Below are 25,486 nucleotides of genomic sequence, written 5' to 3' on the forward strand. Positions count from 1 at the left end.
ATAAAAGGTCTAAGAATTATCTAAATCTTGCAATCTTGGTGTCATCGGAAAGGGCACATGTTCCCCTATTTATTCATATAAGTTTCATATCCATATTTGCAAAAGATAAGGAAATATCTCCCAAAGGAAGTGCCAGTTCTTGTGTGACCGCTTGATATTTTTGCGTAATTCTGACATTGCGCTATACCGGGTCCTCTACTTGCGAAGTGAATGCTTCATGTATTCGGGCAAAAAGGTTTAGAATTATCTAAATCTTCCAATCTTGGTGTCCTCTGAAAAGGCACATGTTCTCCTATCTATTCATATAAGTTTCGTATCCATATTTGCAGTAGTTAGGGAAATAGCTGCCAAAGGAAGTGCGAGCTCTTTTCCAACTGCTTCGTATTTTGGGGGAATTTTGGCTTCGTCTGCGCTATAGCGGTCCTTATCCTGCGCACAGAATGCTTCATATTTTTTAGCATTAGGGTCTTAAAAGTATCTATTTCTGGCAATCTTGGTGTCCCCTGAAAGGGCACATGTTCCCCTGCCTATTCATATAAGTTTCATATCCATATTTGCAGTAGTTAGGGAAATAGCTTCCAAAGGAAATGCGAGTTCCTTTTCAACTGCTTCGTATTTTGGGGGAATTCTGGCTTCGTCTGCGCTATACCGGTCATTATCCTGCGCACAGAATGCTTCATACATTTGAGCATAAAAGGTTTTAAAATTATCTAAATCTGGCAATCTTCGTGTCATCTGAAAGGGCACATGTTCCCCTATCTATTCATATAAGTTTCATATCCATATTTGCAGTAGTTAGGGAAAAAGCTGCCAAAGAAAGGGCCAGTTCCTTTCCAACTGCCTCCTATTCCTGCAGAATTCTGGCTTCGTCTGCGCTATACCAGTCCTTATCCTGCACAGAGAATGTTTCGTATAATCGAGCACAAAAGGTGTAAAATAATCTGAATCTGGCAATCTTCGTGTCATCTGAGAGGGTGCAAGTTCACCTATCTATTCATATAAGTTTCATATCCATATTTGCAGTAGCTAGGGAAATATCTGCAAAAGGAAGTGCGAGTTCTTTCTGACTGCTTTATATTTTTCTGTCATTCTGATTTTGCGGTATATTGTGGGTCTGGAGTGAGATGATCCTCCGAGAAGACAATGTGTATTGCGGACGCTGGAGAAATTACTAGGAAAACGTCCCACTGTGAGAACAGTGTTTGGTCTGTGTTTGGTGATGCGTAGCTCAGTGGAAGCCTTGCGTCAGTGTCAAAATTGGCGGGAGAATTGGCAGGGTTTGCAGCCAGAATCCTGATGTGAGCACTGAAGTGGGAACATGTGGGAGGGTGGTATCCCTTGGATATGTCGGGTTGTATGAGCTTGGTCCAGTAAAAATTTTTTGGCGGGAAAGATTAGGTCCCTTTCCTTTCACTGGTGTGGAGTGTACTTTAGGCTGTTTTGCCACTTCGGAGAGATGCAACCTGAACTTTCATGCAATGGGGTGCAGTGTAGGTTTAACAGATACATAGCGACAACACTGTCAACCTGGAGGGTGTGACTATCCTATTCGGGAGAGAGCAAACCTGAAGATACCGCATTTGCTAATCGGCTGGTATTCTCGGGTAGATTCTTGTTTCACCATCAACCCACAATACTCCCTAAAGGTGCAAGGAGTACAAACATGACAAGGATAAGAAATGATTGCTCTATCCCATTCAGAGACGCTCGCTCGTATAGATTGAATCCAAACGAATAAACTTTGGGTGCTTTTGGGGAAAAAAACATGTTTATTCGAGGGTGTGTCAGTGTGTGATTTATTTCAACTGGAGACTAAAATGGAGCCTTGGGTGGGTAGAAATAATAAGAATTAAACTTGTGTAGACCAAAACCATGTTTACCCAAGCTGTGGGTTGGTTTGTACCTGAGAAAGATGCGTGAATGCATTTTCGTCCCTTTGGGGACTCGTCAGCCGCTTCATATTTCACTCCAGCTTATTTGCTGCATTCCTATATTTTCCCTCTGAATTCTAACATAGTTGTAGTTCCAAAAGCTGTACTTTTTCAAGAAATCAGTAGTTAAATAGTGAACGCTTCAAATCAACGTTTTTTTTTTAGATATTTGGCCATTTAGATACATAAGTATTGAGTGTTTTCATTGCTCTACCCTGAACTTTGAAAATTTGTACATACATGTATTTTACTTCATCCAGCGCCCTCTATTGGTCCAATTCGTGAACAATCAAGCAAAATCATAATACATGTTAATCGTTTCCCCACATTAGACAGGTATTGAGTCTTTTCGTTGCTCTACCCTTAACTTTGAAAATACATACATATTTCACCCTATCTCATTTGGTGCATTCCAAATAAAATCGTGCAGGTATTTAGATATTCGGCTATTTCGTTAGAGAGGTAGTGAGTCTTTTGTTTTTGCTCTACCCTTAACTTAAAAAAACGTTTGCTGCATTCCTATGTTTTCCTCTCTGATTTTTAAATAACTGAAGGTCGAAAAACTCTAAATTTTCCAAGAAATCAGTTGATATGATGCAGGTATATGGATATTTGGCCATTACTCCCAGAAAAATGAAGTAGTTAGACAAGCAAGTTGTGCTTTGGGACGGCGGTGCTACTTAATTGGCTAGCACAGTTGATCAGGACACTGGCCTATTAATAAATGATAACAGTTCAAGCCATGCATTTCTTAAAATTCTTAAACATGTAAATAAAGTATAGGTGGCATGCTTGCCAATAATACTTACCAAGGCATTGTACCCTTGGCACATGTGCAAAAGTCAGGGCACTTGCCTCTGACACTTGACTCGCTTGTCACAAGTGAACAGGGGTAAAATGTCACTTTATGACTTGCCCCGTTGCTGTGCGTGTGAGATGGCATGCTTACGGACTTAATTAGGATTCTACCCTTGCAATGCATTTTACAAAATACAATGGTGTAGCCTTAATTGAGAAACTGACGTTTATTGGTTTGTTGTATGGGCCCACCACTCTGTACTTGCAGTAGGGTAAGCCTATCCACCGCCAAACTTGCGGTAGGAATAGTTGTTTGGCCACCGCTGAACTTGCAGTAAGCAGACCTGTAACAGGAAAGAGAAAATTGTGGTGAATTCCAACAATAATTAACTTAAACAATAAACAATCAAACGGCTTAACTTTAAAGTTGATGCTGCGAGTCATTCTCCCATGCCATTTTCGCCAAACATGCAAAGCATCCCCCCCGAACGGGAAGACGACGAGTAGCCCTGGACCCCTCCCTTAGGAAGAACACACTGAATCACCCGTCACCCGAATGAATGCAAATAGTGAAACCAATCAGAGGCAAAATGTGGGCGGTAGGAGTGTGATTCCAAACCTACTACGTACCAAGTAGCACCATTAGTTGGTTGAGGGCCTTTTCCGTTCAGCACATGATGGGAAAAGAGTGAAAAAGCATGTGCGGAGGAAAATATCCCACACACTACTCTTGTGTATAAATTCGGAGGACGCATTCCTATCCTACCTGAAATATAGCACTCGTGCCAGGAATGCGAACGAATCTGCTTGAAGCAAAACGTTTCGACCTAGGCCTACGTGTACTGTGATCATTCGACGAGTTGGTGCCCATGTAGATGATAAAAAAGTGGGAGGATTTTAAGTACAACCTTTCTAATATGGCACTAAATCAACACACTGCTCACCCAAAATTATCTGAAAATTGATGAGTGATGCACTTCTAATCTTTATAAAAAACTAAGATCATAACAAGACCAAGGGGAAAATGGACCTTTAATCTTTCTACAAGCAACATTTGGAAGTGAGCTTGAAGTTATGACGATATCATTGTGCAAATAGGTGAGCTTTGGTTAGGAATGTCTTGTTACTTGATGCGTGATCCGGTTTGATAAACTTCACACATGCACACGAAACGCTATTCCATGAGTGATGGCACAACAGACAACGTTGAGTGAAATTAACCAGTTTCCTTAGGATCGAAGTGGGTGTGTGGGTGTACTTGTGAAAGGTGCAGACGAAGCTCTTCTATGTATTAACACAGCCACAAATCGAGGTCGGATTGTAAATCGAGGACATCCTCAGTTTGCAATAAGGTGAAATTTGAGGCCGCATGCAGTCAGCAGTTATGAGGGTAAGCGAAATTTCAAGGCATTTGGAAGCCATCCTCGGTATACTCATTTAACGTGCCAGGTGTTTTAAAATACCAGCTCTAAATGGACAGTTTTAGCGTATCCCTGGATGGAATAGTGCCCTCTCTAGCTCTCTTGCTACCCTGCAGGTCACGGACGTATATAAAAAAAACCCTGGACTTGCAACGCCCTTGTATGAAAAAGAAGCCAACCAGCGGGCATTTTACCGAGCCGAAAACAAATACGTGGGTTGGCTCCCTTCTATTGACATCAGGAAGAACAAAGGCGGGCATTGCCAGGAAAGCTTTGTATTCGGCTCGGTAAAATGGCCGCGAGTGGATTCAATTATCTCTATAAGCTGATTAAGGGCATTGCGAGTCCAGATTTTATTATACACGTCCGTGCTGCAGGTCCGACCCGCATTGGTGAGCACAATAAAACGTTGCCAAGTGCAGGGGACGCATAACCCCAAGAAATATAACAGCCTCCAAACTGTCCAAAAGCATCATAGCATCACCTTGCCATCTCACCTGTGGACTTCTGCAGCCATTCTGAGATGTACATGTAGTTTCCTCTAGTGGAAAATATGGTGAGTAAAAACGATTTAATTTGAAGTAGAATGCTGAGCATGACCAGACTCTATCTTGGTACAGTTTACTACATCATAGCATGGAGCCCCCGTGCTGGCTCGTAGTAGTACCATGCTACTTTACTATTTAGAGCATGGTTAAAGTGTGGCTGCTGTCAACAAGATCTTATACCGCTGTTAGAGTAAATGTGCCAGTGGAATAGGTATACGTATGCAGTCCGAAAAGCTCAATCACATAATCCAGTTGAACAGGTTCCGTCAACACATTTTTCCAGCCACAAGTGAAGACTTTTCTGTTGTCCGTATGTGGTGGTTCTAGGCCTAATTGTGTTTAAGATTTTTGTTGGGGGTGGGGCTTTTGGGTGAATGTGGCTGGAGCCCGGATACCTGTCCCCCCCCACCACCAGTCCATACCAAATCAAAGAAGACAAGCGGTTTAATGAAAATAATGTTCAATTTGTTTTCTTGCCAGCTGGCCTGTTCACCGTAAATGGAGACGTTTGGACAGTATGGCTGATTTGTCCACCGGTTCCAGCGGTAGGCCTACTACATGTACATCTGTTGCTCCTAGTGATGACACGTCTGACGTCCAGGAGAACTGTGGTGTGACCGTAATGCAAACCAGTAATGAGGTTGGCTGCAGGAAATGGGACAAGAAACACTTCTGCTTTTACTGCGATGTACATGTACTCCAGGCCAAGCTCCCCCGTCATCTCCAGTCATGTAACAAGGAAGAAAGAGAAGTCATCGAGATCGCCGGTGAGCCCAACGCTCGTGTGCGCAAGAAACTTCTGTTGAAAATTCGCAAAATACATGTAGGCAACCACAGGCACAATGTCAGGTTCTTTGTGAAGCTCGTGGTGTGCTCGTTGTTGGGTACAGGCCAAATTGCAAGGTATCTCCCCATGCATATGGACCATGCGTATATTGTTACGGCTATGATGTGCGTACCGCTTTGTGGCGACACGTGTACCCTTTGAAGCCAGCACCCACTCCACAGACTGACAGCACCGGTAAGAGGGCTCGCGTGGGTGGCTCGGTGGTCGAGTGGTCAAGACATCTGCACTAGTAAGCAGGAGGTCGTGGGTTCGAGTCCCACCCGAGTAAGCTTGTGAGGTTTTGTTCGCAAGCTCTCGGACAAGCACTGAGCATACAGTGCTTATTAATATATGTTGGGTAAGGGCAAACCTGTTATATATAATTAGCATCTCCCCAACGCAAAAATACATCTTGAAAATAGTTCGCAGTACCCGCTGCTTCATTTGACTCGGACCGACCAGCCGATCCCGGCAAGCTCGGTGGTCGAGTGGTTAAGACATCTGCACTAGTAAGCAGGAGGTCGTGGGTTCGAGTCCCACCCGAGTAAGCTTGTGAGGTTTTTTTCGCAAGCTCTCGGACAAGCACTGAGCATACAGTGCTTATTAATATACGTTGGGTAAGGGCAAACCTGTTATATATAATTAGCATCTCCCCAACGCAAAAATACATCTTGAAAATACTTCGCGGTACCCGCTGCTTCATTTGACTCGGACCGGCCAGCCGATCCCGGCAAGCTCGGTGGTCGAGTGGTTAAGACATCTGCACTAGTAAGGAGGAGGTCTTGGGTTCGAGTCCCACCCGAGTAAGCTTGTGAGGTTTTTTTCGCAAGCTCTCGGACAAGCACTGAGCATACAGTGCTTATTAATATATGTTGGGTAAGGGCAAACCTGTTATATATAATTAGCATCTCCCCAACGCAAAAATACATCTTGAAAACAGTTCGCGGTACCCGCTGTTTCATTTGACTCGGACCGGCCAGCCGATCCCGGCAAGCTCGGTGGTCGAGTGGTTGAGACATCTGCACTAGTAAGCAGGAGGTCGTGGGTTCGAGTCCCACCCGAGTAAGCTTTTGAGGTTTTTTTCGCAAGCTCTCGGACAAGCACTGAGCATACAGTGCTTATTAATATATGTTGGGTAAGGGCAAACCTGTTATATATAATTAACTCCCAAAATAATGTTCCATTTTGGCCGGCCATTTCCCCCCCCCCATATCAACGCCTAGCAGAGACTGCCAGACACCCGTGCATGTATGTGTGCTTTAACTGATTGATCTCATTTTGGGGTTTACTCTTGGAAGGCTTCACCAGTGAAGAGGACAGCAGCGACAGTGGGGACAGCAGTGACAGCAGTGAAGACTCCTGCGGTGAATCCGTCGAAAACGGTGAGATTTGGTCTGTCTGTCTGTTACTCTGTCGAGCTGTCTGTCTGTCACATCGACAGGCTGTCTGCTGAGCTGTCACCTACATTTCTAATGTCCTTTTCTTGCCTGTACATTCATAGGACAGCTTCCTGGTGTTGCTGCTGCATCACGAAGAAGGGAACCCTCTCCGCCATCGAGACGAGTGAAGCAGCGTCCCTGGACTACAGCGGAGAAGACAGACGTCCAAGAAGGCCTGCACAAATTCTTCAAGTTGAGGAAAGTTCCTGGCAAGTAGGACATCGAAGCAGAGACTGTCAGACACCTGTGCATGTATGTGTGCTTTAACTGATAGATCTCAATTTGGGGTTTACTCTCAGAAGGCTATGTTAAGCTGTGATACGCCACACCAGCCATTCTCTCGAGACATTATACCATATTGATGATGAACCCTATAGTAGTAGGCCAAATACGCACCCGATTTTTAGCGGCCAAAACAACCACAAACTTGTGAGTGTTGTCCTCGGTGATATAGGCTGCACTCACATGAACGAGAAGTCCTCCGTCTGATAGTTTGGAAAGTATGCCCTCCATCTATCTGCAGTGTCTACATGTATACGTGTGTGCGTGTGTTTTTTTTTTGGTTTGTTTATTGGTTTGGTTGTTTGTTTTTTGGGGGGTTGTTTGTTTTGTTTTTTTATGTAGAGGTTTGTCCCATATTGTTTGAAGGCAATTAACTTATCCCATGGGACACAGGTTTGCTACTGTCTCATCCTTCTCCAATTGAGACTCAAAATTTTGGCATGACAAGGGCCTTAATTTGAACATCGCCTCCGAGCTGCACACGAACCTTAAAGTGCTTATAAGTACGTTGTGATGCTGTGTTGAATTCATCAGGAAAAAAGAAAATCCAAATAATTCGATTTATAGGCTGCAAATGCTCAGAGCCTGCTATTATGAAATTCCAACAATGCTATTTACATCAGACGGTGCTCGCGAAATAAGACAGCCAGGGTAGGCATGTTGAAATTAATGTGGCTAATGAAAACCAAGATGCTCTTTGTTGGGAGAGGAGGCAGTCATGAAGTAGATGTTTAGACCTAAGGCCTCATCCACAGCATGAACGATACTATGAGACATGGCAATCTGACAGCTGTAACGCATACAATAAATTTAGTTGTCCCCATTATGGACAAATTCATTCAAAGAACCACTTATGATGAAAGTGTATGATTACGACGAATGCTGGATAAAACAAAACAGTCGGGCCGTTACTTAGGACAGGCCTTGCTGGAGAGAACTTAATAATTGGAACGGGCAGATAGACAAAACAGTCTAGCCCATTTGCCGAATTCATATCCATTTTGGTTTTTGCCAAGAACTACCTGGTACCAATGCGGTGCGAGCTAAGAAAAAGAAATCCCACACCTCTAAAACAAAGGGAGAAAACCTTGCGACAAACCATACACAAGCGAAGCAACTGCAGACTGATCATGACAATGGAAAATACAGCCCATGCAAGGTCATTTGGTCATTTGGGAGACACTGTCTGGTGAATTTTCAACCTTGGGGAGACATTGGTCATTAGGGAGAAATTTCAATGTCTCCCTAAAGCTCCAACTACCAAGAGGAGGCCAAATTTTAATATCCTAATTTTAAGAGATGATAGATTAGGGTCTAAAAGGAAAACATGCCAAGTTTGGTTAAGAGCGGATGAGGGAAAAATGAATTATGAGACAGTATATTTGGAAAAATTTTGTGCATTTTCTTATGGGAATGTCTCCCTAATTACTTATTTTTGGTACTCTATACTATTATTGCTTTTCATTTGTTTAGGTTCCTTTGTGTTTTATCTTTAATCAACATTTACTGGCAAAGTGATAATTTGGCTAAACTTCTCCTGCTATAACTGTAACAGATCTTACGCAGAATGCGTCCAAAGAAGCTTCCTTACATGTTCAGATTAGAGGTAGGGCCTACAAGTAAGTAAACTACTTAGGCCCAGAACGTTACTTACACTGTTAGTATTATTATGAGTATTTTTATTCAGTAATTTTTATTGTAAATTTTTTTTTTTTTTTGATTTGAATTTTTTTTTAAATTTATTGCCGAAATATAATCATGTATAACCTTTTTCTGGCACATTGGCATTAAATGGTAACACTATATCTTTGACTTTGTTCGCTTGACATTGATTTCACCCCATGACTGAGTAGGCTGACCTTCTAGCAGAAGCCGAATTTACAATTTTGGTGTACTTGAGCAATTAATAAACGCGGGCAGGAAACTTCACCAAATAGATTGCCCTGAACTTATGATATGCTGTAACCCATTTATCCCAAGAATCGAGCGTGTGTCAACGGCTGGACTTGAGCTGATGCGGGTGCAAAAACGTTTTATCATTCTCCGTGACTCCCAGCAGCAACACCAATAGGTTCCCGCACTGCCAGACGCACCAATGCCCTTCCCAATATTGCTGAGCAGCAACAATGCCTCCTTCAAAAAATTCCGGGGTGAACACCAAGCAACTGGATTCGATTCCACCATGAGTTATTGGTGGGTAACACAAAGTGAAAGAGGAAGCACAGATATCATTAAACTCTGACATTATGTGAAAATTTAATGCAATAATTTAATGTTGATGTTTCTTGATTGAAGCTGTGACATAAAATGAGGCTACCTGAACTGTTTGCATGGTGTGGTTGCTATTTCCCGCAGTGACCAAAGACTCTTGCTTTGATTGGCCGCCGAAGGATCCTCCCTCGGCCTTGACTAATCTTTTTTTACAAGTTTGATTGCTCCTACCGCATCAGCAATATCTGTAAGGTCTAAAATTTTGCGCGCAGCATACCGATGATGCTTCCCATATGTATACCTCAACCGTATGAAAGTGCCACACGCACTGTGAACGGCACGCGGCTACTCTGTGCCGATCCTGCAGGTTAGCCCTTCAGGTCACTCACCACTGGCCTTTCTGTATATAGTAATATAGTATAATATAGTATAATAAATTTTACCTGCTATGCAGTAAAATGTATCAACCCCGTCTCAGTTGCTGCATTCCGATGTTTTTCCCTCTGAATTCTAACATGACTACAGTTGTAAAGGAAATCAATTCATGAATAGTCAATGATTCAAATTAATCCTGTATTTAGAAATATGGCCACTTATTTAGAGAGCAGCATTCAGATCTTTTTCCCTCTCTATTCTGACATTGCTAAAATCTCCAACAGTCTAAATTTTCAGAGAAATCTGTTCCTAAAACGTCCATGCTTCCAGTTGAGAAGGTATTTAGATATTTGGTGTTTTAGTTAGAGAGGTACATGTATTGAGTCTTTCCTTCCCACTTCCCCTATTAAAAGGTACGTATTTCACCCTGACTCATTTGTTGCATTCTGATGGTTTGCCCTCTGAATTCTAACATGACTGAAGCTCCAAAAATCTAAATTAGAAAGGAAATCAATTCTTGAATACTCTGTGATTCAAATCAAGCAGGTATTTACAAATGTCGCCATTTAGTTAGAGAGGTATTGAGCCTTTTCTCTCCTCCACCCCTAAAAAGTGCAAGGTCCAAATACTCTAAATTTTCCAACAAATCAGTTGCTGAATAGTCCACAATTGAAATTGTCTAGGTATTTAGATATTTGACCTTTAAGTTAGAGAGGTACTGAGTCTTTTCATTGCTCAACCCTTAACTTTGAAAGTTTGTATATTTTTCACCTCATCTCATATGCTGTATTCTGATCTTTTCCCCACTGAATTCTAATATAACCAAAGATCCCAAAATTCTAAATTTTCCAAGAAATCAGTTCCTCAATCGTCAATGATTCAAATCTTGCAGGTATTTAGATATTTGGCCATTTAGTTAGATAAGTATTGAGTCTTTTTGTTGCTCAACCCTCAACTTGGAAAATGTGTACGTATTTCACCTCATCTCATTTGCTGCACACTGACGTTTTCCCCTCTCTATTCTCTTTGTTTAGTTTCCCTAGTTTCAACAGTGATGGAAAGACAAGAACAAGCTTTTTAGTGACTCTGAAGTGGTTCTGAAGTGTAACAGATCAGAGATATCTCATCACTCTCGACAATACTTGACAGCTAGGTATGGAAACAGCTTACATTATATTTTTATATTAGTCCATCTTAATGGTAATAATAACATGCCCAGGTTAGTAAATCTTGAACTCAGGCTTTGTCTCATAAGCTTTTCAACTAATGAGAATCTCCGGCCTTTTGGGCTGGGTTGAACTTAACTAAACCAATTCGAAGATGAAATTGTTAGGTATGGTTGTAAGATTTGTGACAAACTGAACAGAAATTGGACAGAAGCTGAATCCACTGGCTGCTTGCAGTGAATGGGGAGTTGTACTGAAATAATAAAGGGGATGGGTGGAGATTATAGAGGGATAAATGTCCTCATTCCTGGATCCAAATCGTATTCAAGGATGAGTGTACACATTCCACGGGTGTTATATAAGGCATCTGGACTGTTATTTCATTTTATAAGCTAACTTATTAGTCAATGAAGCCATCAGCGGCCATCTGTGCCAAATGCAAGGCCTCAGGGGCGGCGTCCAAATTCAGTTACTTGGCACGCCACGGTGTAAGGCAGCAACTTTGTGCCAGATTATTATCCCCTGGGATGATCTAGGTGAGCGCGATGTGGTGCGGCAGTGTAGCTCAGGTCACAGCTCATTAAGGATAAGCTATTGTGTTTGCGGCATTGCTATGTTAATAAAGCGTCCTGCATGTAAGCCGCTCAGCTCGCTGCGGTGTGCTTTGAAGATTAGTTGTCGGTGCGACTTTGCCACCCGAAAAGATTACCTCATTCACTAACATTCATTAAACAACAAAAGACCACTGACCTGACAGTTTTTTTTTTTTGGAGGGGGGAACAGGGAAGGTTCAGTGGCTGTGTTTAACAAAGTGTCCCATCTTTTTTGTCAGCATTGTCCCCCCTTCTAAAAATACAATGTATATTTACCTTGTGTTCCTGACATCGACTTGGCGTTCAGAAAAGTTTTACTGGTACCTGTATTACAGTGCTGCCTATTTTCTGTCGCTGCTGAGGAATCTCAGGCATTAGTCTGGCTCGCAGTCTCTATTTTTTGCAATGTACACGTACGTGACAAGGCGAGAACTATCAGTTGCATACATGTAGGAGTTATACGTGATTTCTCCACTCAATGCGGCCTGACATCGACGAAGACTTTCATGTGATTTCAACCATTTTCCAAAATACTCTGCTGCCATTTTTTGCGCTTCCAAGGAATTTTGATTTCGCTGAATATAAACTTTTTTTTAAAACACATAAAATACATGCATTAAATTTAAGTAAGATTTGAAGCTTTGCATGGTGGGAGTGTTACACAAAAAAGGTTTGCGGGTACACCATGTGGGGAATATCTCTTTTGTGAAGAGGTGTGGTTCTGAAAAGAACCGGTGAGAGCAGGTCTCGACGTTTCAGCCAGTGTACTCTGGCCTTCCTCAGGAGAGAATGAGCTAGACTCCGGATTAACTGGCTTAAATAAGCAACTCGGGCGGTGATGTGTGGTGGCTCGCTGGGTACTGGAGGGTGAAGGTGTTGGTGAACGGTGAAGTGGAAAAGGGCGGAAAAGGGGGGTTAGGCTGGGTAGAGAGGACCCGGTGCCTGAGGGTTTTGGGTATAGGAGACCTTACTTCCCTGGGGGGGGGATGGGTGGTGTGCTGGAGAGAGTAGGGGATGCCAGATGTCGCTGAGCTTGAAGCCGATGTCTTGGGGAACGGTGTTGTGACGGAAAATATCTATGGCTTCACGGATATTTCTTGGCATCCAGTTTTTGATGGGGGCGATCAGTTCTGTGTTGTCCCATTTGATGTTGTGGTCTCTGTCGTGGGCATGCTTGATAATGGCCGACTTGTCGTATTCCCCTCGTCGGCCATGTGCCCGTTGTTCCTTGATGCGGGTCGGGAGGCTTCTTCCTGTTTCCCCGATGTACACCTGACCGCATTCACATGGAATGCGGTCAACACTGGGGCGACTGGTGGAGGGCTGCTTGTCTTTGTGGGAGTGTAGAAGGGCTTGGAGCTTGTTGGGAGATGAGTGAAACACTTTTATGTTGGCGGCTTGTAGCATACCCCGAAGTTGGTGGGAGACGGGGCTAAGGTACGGGAGGCAAATGGTGGCGGCAGGAGGAGTGGCTTCGGGTATAGGAGACCCTAACGCCTGGGAGGGTGGGGTGACTTCGGGTATAGAGGACCCTAACGTCTTCGGGGGAGCCGGGCTTGGTGAGGTTGATGCGTTGGTAGCCATTGAGGTGGAGGGCTGTTTTGATGTGTTGGAGTTCCTGGGACAAGTTGTCTTGGTCGCAGATCTGGAAGGCTCGCCGTACGAGGGTGCTGTTGACAGATGACTTGGCTTAGGTTGACGCCTGTGTGTTTGCGGAGCTCAACTCGATTACAGAGGTGGCGAGGTATTAAATCACGAACTGCATTTCCATGGATCACAAGTCAGTTTGCTTTTCTTCCGGGCAATTTGACCCAATACTCATACCCATTGGAAGGTTATTCAGTGCATTCAATAACCGCCTTATTGCTTGGAACACACACGGGGCCATTTTGAGAGTTTCCAAAATACACTGAAAATGAGATCTGTCTTAAGAGTAGCGTTTCCTACTGGGATTTTGGCGAAAAATCGTAACTTTGGTAGCTATAATAAATAAGGTCCGACGTGTTCCTGGAGAGTTTATATCCCAAAATATATTTATACTTTGCCTTATGGTTTCCTTAATTAAGCTCTACAAATTTATTGTTTTACTCTTCAAAAATAAGTTTAAGAATTCAAAGTAAAATATCATTTGACATAAAAAGAACACACACCTGCATCATTTTCATATTCAGTTCAGTCAGTCATTTTATAGTTTCTTTTCTACATTTGCCTGGATAACTTGATACAACTGGAACTACAGTGAGTTAACTAATAAAACAGGCTGGTAAAAATCAAAGGCGAAAATGTATCAAACAGGTTTGCTGTCATCAATGTACAGTAAATGTGGCAAGGACGCTTCAGAATTTACAATTACATGCCTAATTTGGTTACAAGTTTACAACATTTGCCATTGACAGCATCAGTGTTTGCTTTTGTGTACACGTCCCCTACTGTGGCTTTGGGAAACTCTTGTCGTGCTTGAGCTAGTACAGCCTGGAGCACTACGTTTTGTTTCAGAGAAACCTTATGGAGAACAACCCCCCCTTTGCAGACTACTTCCCCCCCATGATAATTACTCCTGGCAAGCTTCTTTTCTGTAAACAACTTTGACAATAGCTTCAGTACCAACTCCTTAGGGCCTGCCACCTTTGAGTGGATGTCATGATAGGATGCTCTGTTGATTACACACGTGGCCACCCCGTCCAACCGTATTGGCACTTCAGTGTCAGGATAAGCTACCGCCTTTGGCTTGGCTTTAGTGTATGTTATGTTACAGGTCTATTGGCTTTTCCTAAGTAGCCAGAGATGGAGGACCTTCTCGGTGGATAAATTTAATTTGTGCCAAAAACTGGGTGACACGCATGCATATGGAGAGCCATGATTTAATACCACTGATAACTTTGGGAATGGTATATGCAACATCTGTGATCCCCGTATAGTAATTGGGGATGGCAGGTAAAACATGAAATAGCTGAGAGTGGTTGGCCAAAGCCCTTGCGTGTATGCAAAATCATATTGGAATCAGAGGATTTGGGATGACTTTAATCAGACCTTTTTGTACTCTATGGGATTGTTAAAAGAGCCCAAGAATGAAGAAGGGTGTGAGTTGTAAATGGCTCCTTCTAGGCTTGAGAGGTAAGACTTTTCAGGAATTGTTTGCTGACAAACCAACAATTGCCGAGAGTTGAAACAAAGGAAAAGACGAAAATGACATCCCAGTGATGTCTACTTGAATGTTATTTGACCCTGATCTTTGTTGATTTGACTCTGTTTTCAATGTTGCCTAAAATTCTGTGGTGGCTCCTTGGTGAGTAGTCATACAGTCTGTGATTGAAACAGTTTCTTTGGTTTTGTTAGTTGTAGCATTGATGAAGAGACAAGACCAGACCCCTGGGAGACAGTTTTCTGGATTGTAAGACATCACCAAATATTTGCTACTGCCAACACTACTCACTTGGTAAGCACTTTATATCGTGTTCTGATTTTAGCCTCATAATGAAAGCTATGTTCCAGCTTTTGAAAAAAAAGCAGCTGTACCTGAGTTGTATAAATGTACAGTTGTTCTGTAAAATCTGGAGCATGGCCTGGACTCCACTCTTGAAGATGATGAGAGCAGCTGGTTGAAACGTTAAGTACATGCTCAACGGTTCTTATCGGAGCCCTACCTCTTCCAAGAGAGATCTATCCACATAATGTATTACCACAAGCCTTGGTTTTAGTCTCCACGACGTAAAGCTTCAATGCTTATGTAATAAAGGTGAATGTTCAGGGCAGTTTCTTCCTGTTTTTATTTCTCCTTTGTAAGTTGATCTTATAATTGGAAGGTTGTGCAGCAAAGTTGGCTCTGTATAAGGACTAATCCTAATTAAGCATTTGTCTGTGACTGTGGTTAGTGAAAATCAACTGATCTCATTTTTCATCTTGTTTTACGTATCCAATGAAGAATATTTCATTCTGATATTACCAAATGAAAGATATTGAGTCATTTCATTGCTCTACCCTTAATTTCATCAATTCAAACTTATTTCACCCTGTCTTATTTGCTGCATTCTGGTCTTTGTGCCGTCTGAATTTTAACATACCTAAAGCTCAAAAAATCTAAATTTTCTGAATTTGGCTGTTTAGTTAAAGAAGTATTAAGTCTTCTCTCTCCTCCACACGTGACTTTGAAAATTTGTTGATATTTCACCCCATCTTATTTGCTGCATTCCAATGATTTCCCCTCTGAATTCTGACATGACTAAACCTCCAAAAGTTTAAATTGTAAAGGAAATCAATTCTTGAATAGTCCATGATTGAAATCAAGCAGGCATTTATAAATGTGGACATTCAATTTGAGAGGTATTGAGTCTTTTTCTCCTCTACCCCTAAAAAGTACATATTCCACCCTGACTCATTTGCTGCATTCTGATGTTTTCACCTCGGAATTCTAACATATCTGAAGGTCTTTTCATGTCTCTACCCTTAACTTTTAAAATGTGTACATATTTCAGCCCATGTTATTTGTTGCATTCCGATGTTTTCTCCTCTCAATTTTAACATAACCGAAGGTCCAAAAATTGTGCATTTTCCAATGAATCATTTGGTAAGTAATCAACAAATCAAATCGAGCTGGTATTTAGATATTCAGCCGTTTAGTTAGAGAGGTAATGAGTCTTTTCTATGCTCTACCATTAACTCATCTCTCTCATCAGTCTTTCCACTGATGGTTCGTGTACAGAGTAGGGGCCACTCAAAATTTTCAATGTTTTTTAAATTTTGATTTTGTTTTCATATTTTTTTTATCCACCCACCCACCCCAATTTCGATTAAAAAAATTGAATTTTCATCCAGTACATGTTCATTAAACATGCATTTGATATAAATTCATATACATGTAAAAATCTACAATGCAACACAGTATGACAAGATGATGGCTGGAATTGCAATAAATGATCGTGATTGATCACGCACGCAACAGCATGCCGCCCAATCCGCCCCAAAATGAACTCCCGAGGTACCGCTACGCCTACAGTCAATTACCATGTCTCCACGCACATTCATATGTATTTCTATTGAAACAGAGACGCAGACCTAGCTCTAGCCAACAGATCTGGATGCAGTTTGCTGCGGTCCTGAGTCTTAGATTCAAGGTGATGAACATTTCACCGTTATTAGCAACTGGTGTTCAACGTTCACTGTGTATACCAGTAGGTTTATATAATACGTCTGGAGCCCTGCTACATTTGTGGTTGATCACCGCTGCAAGCGCCCGGCTTCCTAGTCTAACAGTAAAAACCACCTCCTTCCATTATACCCAGCAAGAAATGAGACTGAGGGGTACCCCCCCAACGTGTCCAATCCCTATACACATTCCAGACTATTGTTACTTAACACATCCCCAAGATGTCTGAAAGGAATTCCCCAGATTCCTGCGAGACAATGACCAACACAAAGCAGGGGGTCTCTCCGTCTCATACCTTGCTGCATATGCCTTCCATGATGTTTTACACTTGCATAATAATGTACTGGAAAGGTCAACTTGTGTGTATATGGAAATGAAGTTAAAAAAAATTGCATTTTTGGAATGCTGGTGTGGCTGAGCTATATATGTGTGGCGTGTACGCTACACGTATTTCAGGCAAGTCAGGAAAATATTTTTTTTCTGGATTTTAATATAAAAAGTAAATTTCATTTTTTCATTTATTTCCTTGACCCACCCACTATGAAAAAAATTAAAAAACACTGAAAATTTTGAGTGGCCCCTTTGGAAGATCAGTGTCCATTGAAGGAAATTCACCTGGAGAAGCATTCACCCTTGCTCACTTTTTTAATTCACTCATTTGTTTTTTACTGCCTGGTCTTGTTACAGGAGGAGTACTATCACCTCTTGGCTGAGAAGATCTACAAGATCCAGAAGGAGCTGCAGCAGAAGCAACAGAAGAGGATTCAGGAGGTACTGATGCTGCCGCTGGAGGCATCCCCATGACAGCAGCAGCGCTGCTGCCCCAGTATCAGCCTCCCCACTAACTGCCCAGATCAGTATGTCTACTGGGAAAATGTAGCTCTTTCAACCAGCTTATATCAGAACTATGCTGTGCATAACTATATGGTCTTGATGGGTTATTTTGGTGTCAGTGTTGCTTTGGCTCAGCAATGAAAAGTGGATTGGTAGAATGGGGTGTCAGGTTGGCATAGTGACACTTTCGTCACCTTCCACTTCTGTGAATCCAGCCCAGGTTATCATGTGGATTTTTCAGTCTTTACTTAACTTTGTGGGTTTTTCTCTATAATGTTCATGTGGAGTTTTTACTTCCACTTCTAAAACTGAACACTATCCTCATATATTTGCAGTTGTAATTTGAAGTTGTATATCGTCACATTTCTCAAGTAGTTACCGGCAGCCCTTTGAAAAACATCCTGGAGATTATATTGCTACCATCAATAAATAAAGCTGGAATTTTTATTCTTATTGTTGTTGGAACTACACAGGGGAAATGGCATTGTTTATGGTAGCAGGGCCAGGTTTCCTTCAGTGTATTTCTAAATGTGGTCATAATACAGACTGATCATTTGTGATTCACTCAAGGAAGTCTGTACACAGGTTAACATGAATTTGGTGTGTGATTTCTACTTACAGTTTTATTTCAATTCCAAACATCTGTAAATTTATCACTGAATAATCAAGACCTTTTCTTTATTTGTAGTTTTCTGAAGGCTTTTATTTTACTTCATATTTGAACAGTGATGTCACCCATAGATCATCGTGCAGTTGTTATGACTGCAGATGAATTGACTCAGAGTGTGTACAAAATGCAGATGTAAAACAAAAATTGTACAATGTAAACAACAAATAAAAGTGTAATGCAAATGTGAATTTTAGGTTTTGAAACACATTCCATATCTCAGTATATGGAATGAAGATGTCAGTTGTACTCATAGTCAGTAAATGTAACTAACTCAAGCTTAAAATTGTATATCTAATATGAGCTTCACTCATTATGTGCTTCTGGAAAATTTCTTTTCCGCACACGACTGTTCTTGCTTATTGTCTTGATCAGGACTTGAACAAAGCTTTTGCCACAAATAAATTAGATTGCTAATTTGATAGACAAACTAACAGATATTTATATGTATGTACATAGGGTCTGCTGCTTGCCAAAGAGAAAACAAATGAAATGGGAAGGGGGAGGTTCAACAGCAACTCTTAAACTTGAAGGTCCCTTTTCCTTGAATGTCTGTGTTTAAACAAGATGTTCTTTTTTTTTCTAAATCCACTTCGGATGTAACCATGATCTGGCTATCTATATACACAGGTAGGCCTACATGCTGATGGTTTCAAACTTCAAGCATACCTTGACTCAATCAGCTCAACTGACATTTAAACATGTCAATGCTCTATTTGTTTTGTTTTTTTCAAGCACACACAAAGTCTGAGAAGTCTGTGAAGGTACATGTACACTGTGTGGTGAATATGAACTTGGCAGCCGTGCATATATGGCCCTGTTGTCACAGCAGTATATACCACTCCATGGGCTTGTCTTACATTGTTGAAAAGTATGAGGTTGTAAGAATTATGTGGTACAAATACTCTTCAGATGACTTGTGTAAATCAGTATTTATGGTATTTTGCTGTGTTGGTGGCCATATTTTACCTTTTTTAAGAGCTGAATTTTTTGGCCAAAATTATACCCACCTGTAAGTGGACAAGAGGAAAGGGGTGGAAGATTTGAGAAGTAAATTGCTATTCATGTTTCTTCATTTCCACTTATTTAACTTTTTTCATAAACAGAAGATTCATTATCGGATTTGCCATACTTGGTCTTGAAAGTCACAGATTTGAGTGTTAAGATGGCAACACCTTGCGATAGAAAAATAAAAGCTTAAGGCTTTAGTACTGAACAGGTCCAGTCTCCTTCAGGAAACTTCTAAGTGCCTTTAGTCTATGCATTTTGTATTCCAAAATGGTCCACCAATCAAAAATGGGCTTGTTTGTGTGTCAGGCTTATGTAGAATAAATACAAGCCCTTTGCCTTTTAGTCATTTTGGAGAAATATGGGTTAGAGAGTACAGATTTGATCTTGTATGGCCTGTTCTTTGCCACTCAGGGTCAATACACTTGAGGTAAACCAAGGGAATTTGTGTGCACATAATGATTTTGAAGTCTAGAGTAGTATTCCGTGTACTTTTTGTAATTTCTGTAATCAGTGTAATAGTCAGAGGATTTTAATTGAATGAAATAAAATGTGTGGCCTGAGACATTAATAATATGTCCATGATTTGAACTGCACATTATTGCTCCTTTTTTGCAACTTTGTATACATGTAAGAAACCTGGAAGTTATGCCTTATGGATTACTCTCATTGAAAATGCTCCGGAAATTTAAGAAGCCATTTAAGGAAAAAGGATTTAATAAGGACACCCCAAGGAATGTGAGGATTTTTTAAAGGTATAGCTCACATCTTTTTTTTTCTGGATGAGAGAATAAGATAAAAATTTAATTCTTTGATTTACACTGAATTATATTGTGGAAATATTTTATTTTCTGAAATGGTTCTTGAAACGGGATGGGGGCACTGCATTCATCAGCATTAAACTAAAAAAAAAAATAATGGTAGAAGGGCGTTAACGCTGAGGAATTTTCAGGCAATTTAATTTGATTTACTCACATTTCCCTGATGTAAAAACTGTGATATAGAAACAAAAAGATGAGATAGAGGGCTCTATGATTTGGAAAAATGTTCAAACACTGGTCAGTGGCAAAAGCAGGGACAACGCAAAACAGTTTCAAAACAGCGGTCCCAAATCCCATTTGCGATTTTCACCCACTTTTTTTTTTCTTTCCCCAGGAGGAGATGGGGAACACCCCTCTCTCTTGTAACGTGCACATGCACGAGCTTGAGAGCGCACCTCTTGTACTACTTGACCTCCAAGTCACTGCTCTGTGTACATGTACGTCGGGTGTAGTGACTTGGACCATATACACCTGTAGGCCTGGAGGAGAAAATGCTTGGACGTTCTTGAAATTCAAGTAGTCTATTGGGCCCAACTTAACTGGCCTATTCCGATTGAGGGCGCTGTGCATAGTAATGTCCCGCGATGATCGTGCAGCGTTCGAAGTTTTACTTTTTGCGTTTTGTAAAAACTTCACGATTTTCACCTCAAAAAGGACTTCATTGGTGAAGGGTTAGACAGCCTATGGTACCATTTTTCCACGTAAACAACTCAAAAGATGGTCAATTGATACAGGTAAGTTAAAAACCACTTTTTGTTTTCAGGACTCGCTAACGTTTTGGCATTCCTTCCTCCATGGACATACATGTAGCATGGTGCACTTTGCCTAGTCGCTAGTCGGTGCTGAGGCCCATCATGCATGCCTACTGTTTACTGCGCACCGGAGTAAGGCACATAAACCATTGAGCAAACCATGTGTGGTGTCAGTCATTTGTAAAAGTGTAGGACTAACGTTACCTACATGTAGCCTAGTGGATGTCGTCTACAAATTACAATACAGTGGAAATGTTCTTCCAGTAGGTATGACATGTATGATACCCAAAAATTAAAAATGTATAAAATTATATAAAGTTTGAAACCAGAGAAATTGAGTGGTACAAACGGTAAGGTCATACAATGTTTCTATGGGAAGTTACAACCCTTTGAAGTTTCAAAGTCGTCAGAGCCTTCTGCTGGGCATTTTGCTGTGACAGGCAGACCCAAGTACACATGCATTGTTTAATATGTGGTTCACAAATTGTACACTAAAAATACTTACTACTACTACTATACTACTATTTCTACTAGAAAGAATAGCAAGCCTTCATGTACATGTACATGTATGATGATACAGGACATTTGATGTTGTAGGGACTGTTCTCAAAAAATCTCGCTCACATCAGAAAGTAATAGGTATAATGATTTTAGAGGGTTTTATGCAGAAAAAAGTGAAAATAAGTGCAGAAGCTGTGAAAAAATGATGTGGAAATTTGTGCCCCTGTACATTTTCAATGGGCTGCTCAAGCTTGTTGCTTCCACTTGCCTTTCATATGCATGCGTACATAAATAAGAGTTTATTAGTGAACTGGTCTATTAAGACAGAGTATAACTGAAATAGTACATGTATATTACAGTCAGTGCCCAATATGATTCTGTTGATACAGCAGTTAAGTTTTCTATTTTACAGCGATGTAATTTGTTGTCAAAAGTAACACCAAGGAATTTTTTCGATTGCAGGATTTGGATTCAGTGGTTTTGGATAAACTTAAAGAGAGAGTTATTGGTCTTCTTTGTGAAAAAGACTGCAATTGTGTTGGGATGAGATAGCTTGAAAGCCCATACAGTGTGTATTTTGCACAAGGAGCGAATATTGTTGAGACTTTTTGGATTTTCTTCTCAAGGAAAGAGATGTTTCTGTTGGACTTCTAAATTGCTACCGGTATACATGTATATTACCGGTATCTGCATATTGAGAAACTCTGACATCAAGGAGGTTGTTAGAGTAATCAATATTGAAGAGTAGTGGGCTGATAACATGGATAATGTCGCTTGATTTTCTGGGATTCTTTCAGTGGAAAGGGTGTTGGTCTTACTTTTACCAGTACGTGTACATGAAGCTTGGATTTTCTAAGAAACATGTTTTTCAGCAGTGTTTTAGCTAGGATTTGAGAAGTGGGAGTGCAAAATGAAAAACGGGGAGTGCAATCTTATTAGAGTCCAAAATTTTGTGTGTGAACTTGAAGCATGCAACACGAGCGCGCAGCGCAAAGTCCCTTACAGCCGGGATCCAGGGCCTGCGTAAGGGCCCTGGAAGCTCTGCCTATTTTAGATGCTCTTTGGTGGTCTCCAACAAATTTCTGACAGTTTTTCTGAGTTTTGCCTTTTCGAACAAAAAACTAACAGCTTTTAGAACAAAAATAAAAGTGTAAAACTGTGTGCAATTGTTGTTTTATATAGTGTGATTAAATAGCCCTGCAACAGAGAAGCGAATAATGACACACCTTTGAACAGATTTCTCATCACCACTTTATTTTGTTTAAAAAAATGGTATGCAGGTAATAATGCGGGTCCGTACTTAACATACATTTTTGTGCCTTTTTGTTTGCAATACTGTACATTCAGATTATTATGTGATAAGCAAACAAAAATAATGATGCCAAATAAATCCCAGTATTCCTACATGCATATTTCTTTCGAAAATTTGGCTAAGAACAAGCAAATTGAGTACAAGACTCGACTTCAATATGGATGAAAAAATACATGTATCGCATAGTGCGTGTATGCTCACTGTACACACACCCACGTACATGTACATGTATCTATACCAGACAGGCAGGCCACATGCTCACGCTTGTGCACGAGTCTAAACATGGCATCGGAAGAGTTTGACAATTTTTCCATCGTTAAGATACCGGTAGATGAACCTAAACAAGCTGTATTCTGAATATTGACAATAACAAAGATTACGTGTCAGCCAGCCCTTGCCTTCGAGAAGAAATTCTGTTAGTTTTCGTTTCATTCTGGATGATACATGTATAGTGAGCACGCAGCACAAGCCCTGAAACGATTATATGTCAACCTCGTCCCCATGGATTTCCTCGTGCGAGAGTGGGTGTAATATGGTGGCTGATGATAGCCATGGGAATGTGGTTGATTATATGTACGATCGATCGCTGGTGAACAAGTATGGCTCCCTGTATTCATTTTGTTGCAAGTTGATAGATACAGTGCTGTAGTTCAACCTTGCCCACCTGAGAGCAAAGACCAAACTGGAGGCAGTACTTCCCTGAAAATAGCTCTCTGCAGATGATGCAACACTAGTAGCACACACATACAAGAGACTTTTGTTGCGTATACTTGCAGGGAGTTTGGTCTTCTGATCAGTCTATAAAATACCAACATCATGGGGCAAGATGTCAGCTCCATTCCCAACACCTAAATTGGTGACAACACATGAGGGGTCATAGAAATTTCATCCGTATGTACCTGAACTTTAGTTCATCCATTTCGAGCAACTGCTCTCTAGACGCTGAGCTGAGCTCCTGTGCAGGCAGAGCATAAACAGCTATGGCCCGCCTACCATGCTTACCACCAATACCAAGATGCAGGTGTTCTGGGCCTGCATCCATAGCACTCTTCTTTACAGCGAGGCATGGCCCTGCATGTAATACTCCTGTCAAGAACGCAGACTCCATGCTTTCTGCCTCTGCAGCCTGGAAAGGATACTTGATATCATCTGGGCACGACTGTGCGCCTAACAGCAAGGCTCCTGAAGGTCACAGGCATACCAAGCATGTTTGTGTTGCTGTCCTGGCCTAGCCTTCATTGGCTTGGCCATGCCAGCCACATGCCAGATAGCTCAACATCAACCCCAAAGACTGGGAAGCTCTTGCTGTCAATTGAGCCAGCTGGAAGCAGGCTGTCAGATCAGTAACCCTGGCTGGCGAACAACAGAGAGAGACAAGCTGGAAGCAGGCTGTCAGAGCAGTAACCCTGGCTGGCGAGCAACAGAGGGAGACCACTTGGAAGCAGGCTGTTAGGGTAGGAACCCTGGCTGGCGAGCAACAGAGAGAGGCCAGCTGGAAACAGGCTGTCAGAGCAGTAACCCTGGCTGGCGAGCAACAAAGAGAGGCCAGCTGGAAACAGGCTGTCAGACCAGTAACCCTGGCTGGCGAGCAACAAAGAGAGGCCAGCTGGAAACAGGCTGTCAGACCAGTAACCCTGGCTGGTGAGCAACAGAGGGAGACCAGCTGGAAGCAGGCTGTCAGACCAGTAACCCTGGCTGGCGAGCAACAGAGAGAGGCCAGGTGGAAGCAGGCTGTCAGAGCAGTAACCCTGGCTGGCGAGCAACAGAGAGAGGCCAGCTGAAAACAGGCTGTCAGAGCAGTAACCCTGGCTGGCGAGCAACAGAGAGAGACCAGCTGGAAGCATGCTGTCAGGCCAGTAACCCTGGCTGGTGAGCAACAGAGGGAGACCAGCTGGAAGCAGGCTGTCAGACCAGTAACCCTGGCTGGCGAGCAACAGAGAGAGGCCAGGTGGAAGCAGGCTGTCAGAGCAGTAACCCTTTTCTAGGGCAACCATCATTTGTTACATCGCAATGATATATGAACAAGTGTCTCCCGATAGAGCACTATGTTGCACACATAACACGAACGCTGGTACCCGGGTGACATTCAGCATGTTTGTACCAGTACAGTAAGTATATCAGCAACCAGTCCAAACCTGCTTCAAGCGCACCCCGGCCATGTGTGTATGTAAACAAACTTAAGTGGGATTTATTTAAATGAGTGGAAGTTCTTCATGACCTTAAGAAAAGGAGATAAACCGTTTTGGGTTAAACTTGCCAAATTAAAATGGTTCCAAAGGCTCGGTGAGTTTTAATTTTATGACCGCCATCTGTGGTGAATGACTATTTTAACCTTTACCGTTTTCCACAGAAGTGTTGGAACCTGTTTTTGTACTTGACGGCAACACCATACTGGGTACCTTGTCATGAAAGCACACCCACCACCACTTTTCTTGTTAGTATTGTTTCTATCATGTCAATAGACATCACAACCAGGTACATATGCAGTAAGGTATGAGACGGAGAGAACCCCCCTGCTTTGTGTTGATCGTTGTCTTGCAGGAATCTGGGGAATTCCTTTCAGACATCTTGGGGGGATGTGTTAAGTAACAATAGTCGGGAATGTGTATAGGGATTGGACATGTTGGGGGGTACCCCTTGGTCTCATTTCTTGCTGGGTATACAAGAATGAATCTACAGCTTTGTTAAATTCTTTTTAGTGGGCGATGAGAGATTGTGCGTTCCATTGTAAGAAAATTCAATGTAAATATTCATGACGATGTTTTTGGATTGCCTTGGGGGAATGAATTGCATTTTGCTAGGTAGACTACATGTACATGTATGTAGTTGCTTGTGTTCCTATCTTCATTTGGTGTGTG

At 41.8% G+C, this 25,486-nt stretch overlaps 2 protein-coding genes across 4 annotated transcripts; one reads left to right on the forward strand and one right to left on the reverse strand.

The window, feature by feature from the left end:
- Positions 1-5,183: 5,183 nt before the first annotated feature.
- Positions 5,184-19,800, forward strand: LOC110988277 (uncharacterized). 3 transcript variants are annotated; one of them, XR_015424172.1, is made up of 7 exons: positions 5,184-5,465; positions 6,823-6,906; positions 7,026-7,215; positions 9,226-9,438; positions 10,866-10,984; positions 14,927-15,026; positions 17,421-19,800. XR_015424172.1 is itself a non-coding variant. In XM_087132320.1 (3 exons), the coding sequence occupies exons 1-3, from the start codon at positions 5,216-5,218 to the stop codon at positions 7,178-7,180; spliced, it is 489 nt and encodes a 162-aa protein (XP_086988446.1). In that variant the 5' UTR covers positions 5,184-5,215; the 3' UTR covers positions 7,181-8,717. The 3 variants fall into 3 exon arrangements, 1 of the variants encoding a protein (XP_086988446.1); XR_015424171.1 differs by lacking the exon at positions 9,226-9,438; XM_087132320.1 differs by lacking the exons at positions 9,226-9,438; positions 10,866-10,984; positions 14,927-15,026; positions 17,421-19,800 and having other exon boundaries at positions 7,026-8,717.
- On the reverse strand, positions 12,506-13,174 carry LOC147795030 (uncharacterized). Its single transcript, XM_087132319.1, has one exon. The coding sequence runs from the start codon at positions 13,172-13,174 to the stop codon at positions 12,506-12,508; it is 669 nt and encodes a 222-aa protein (XP_086988445.1).
- Positions 19,801-25,486: the final 5,686 nt, after the last annotated feature.

Source organism: Acanthaster planci, unplaced genomic scaffold, assembly GCF_054643075.1.
Source record: "Acanthaster planci isolate LZ-2023a unplaced genomic scaffold, COTS_SCS Contig208, whole genome shotgun sequence".
In the NCBI taxonomy this organism is placed as follows: Eukaryota; Metazoa; Echinodermata; class Asteroidea; order Valvatida; family Acanthasteridae; genus Acanthaster; species Acanthaster planci.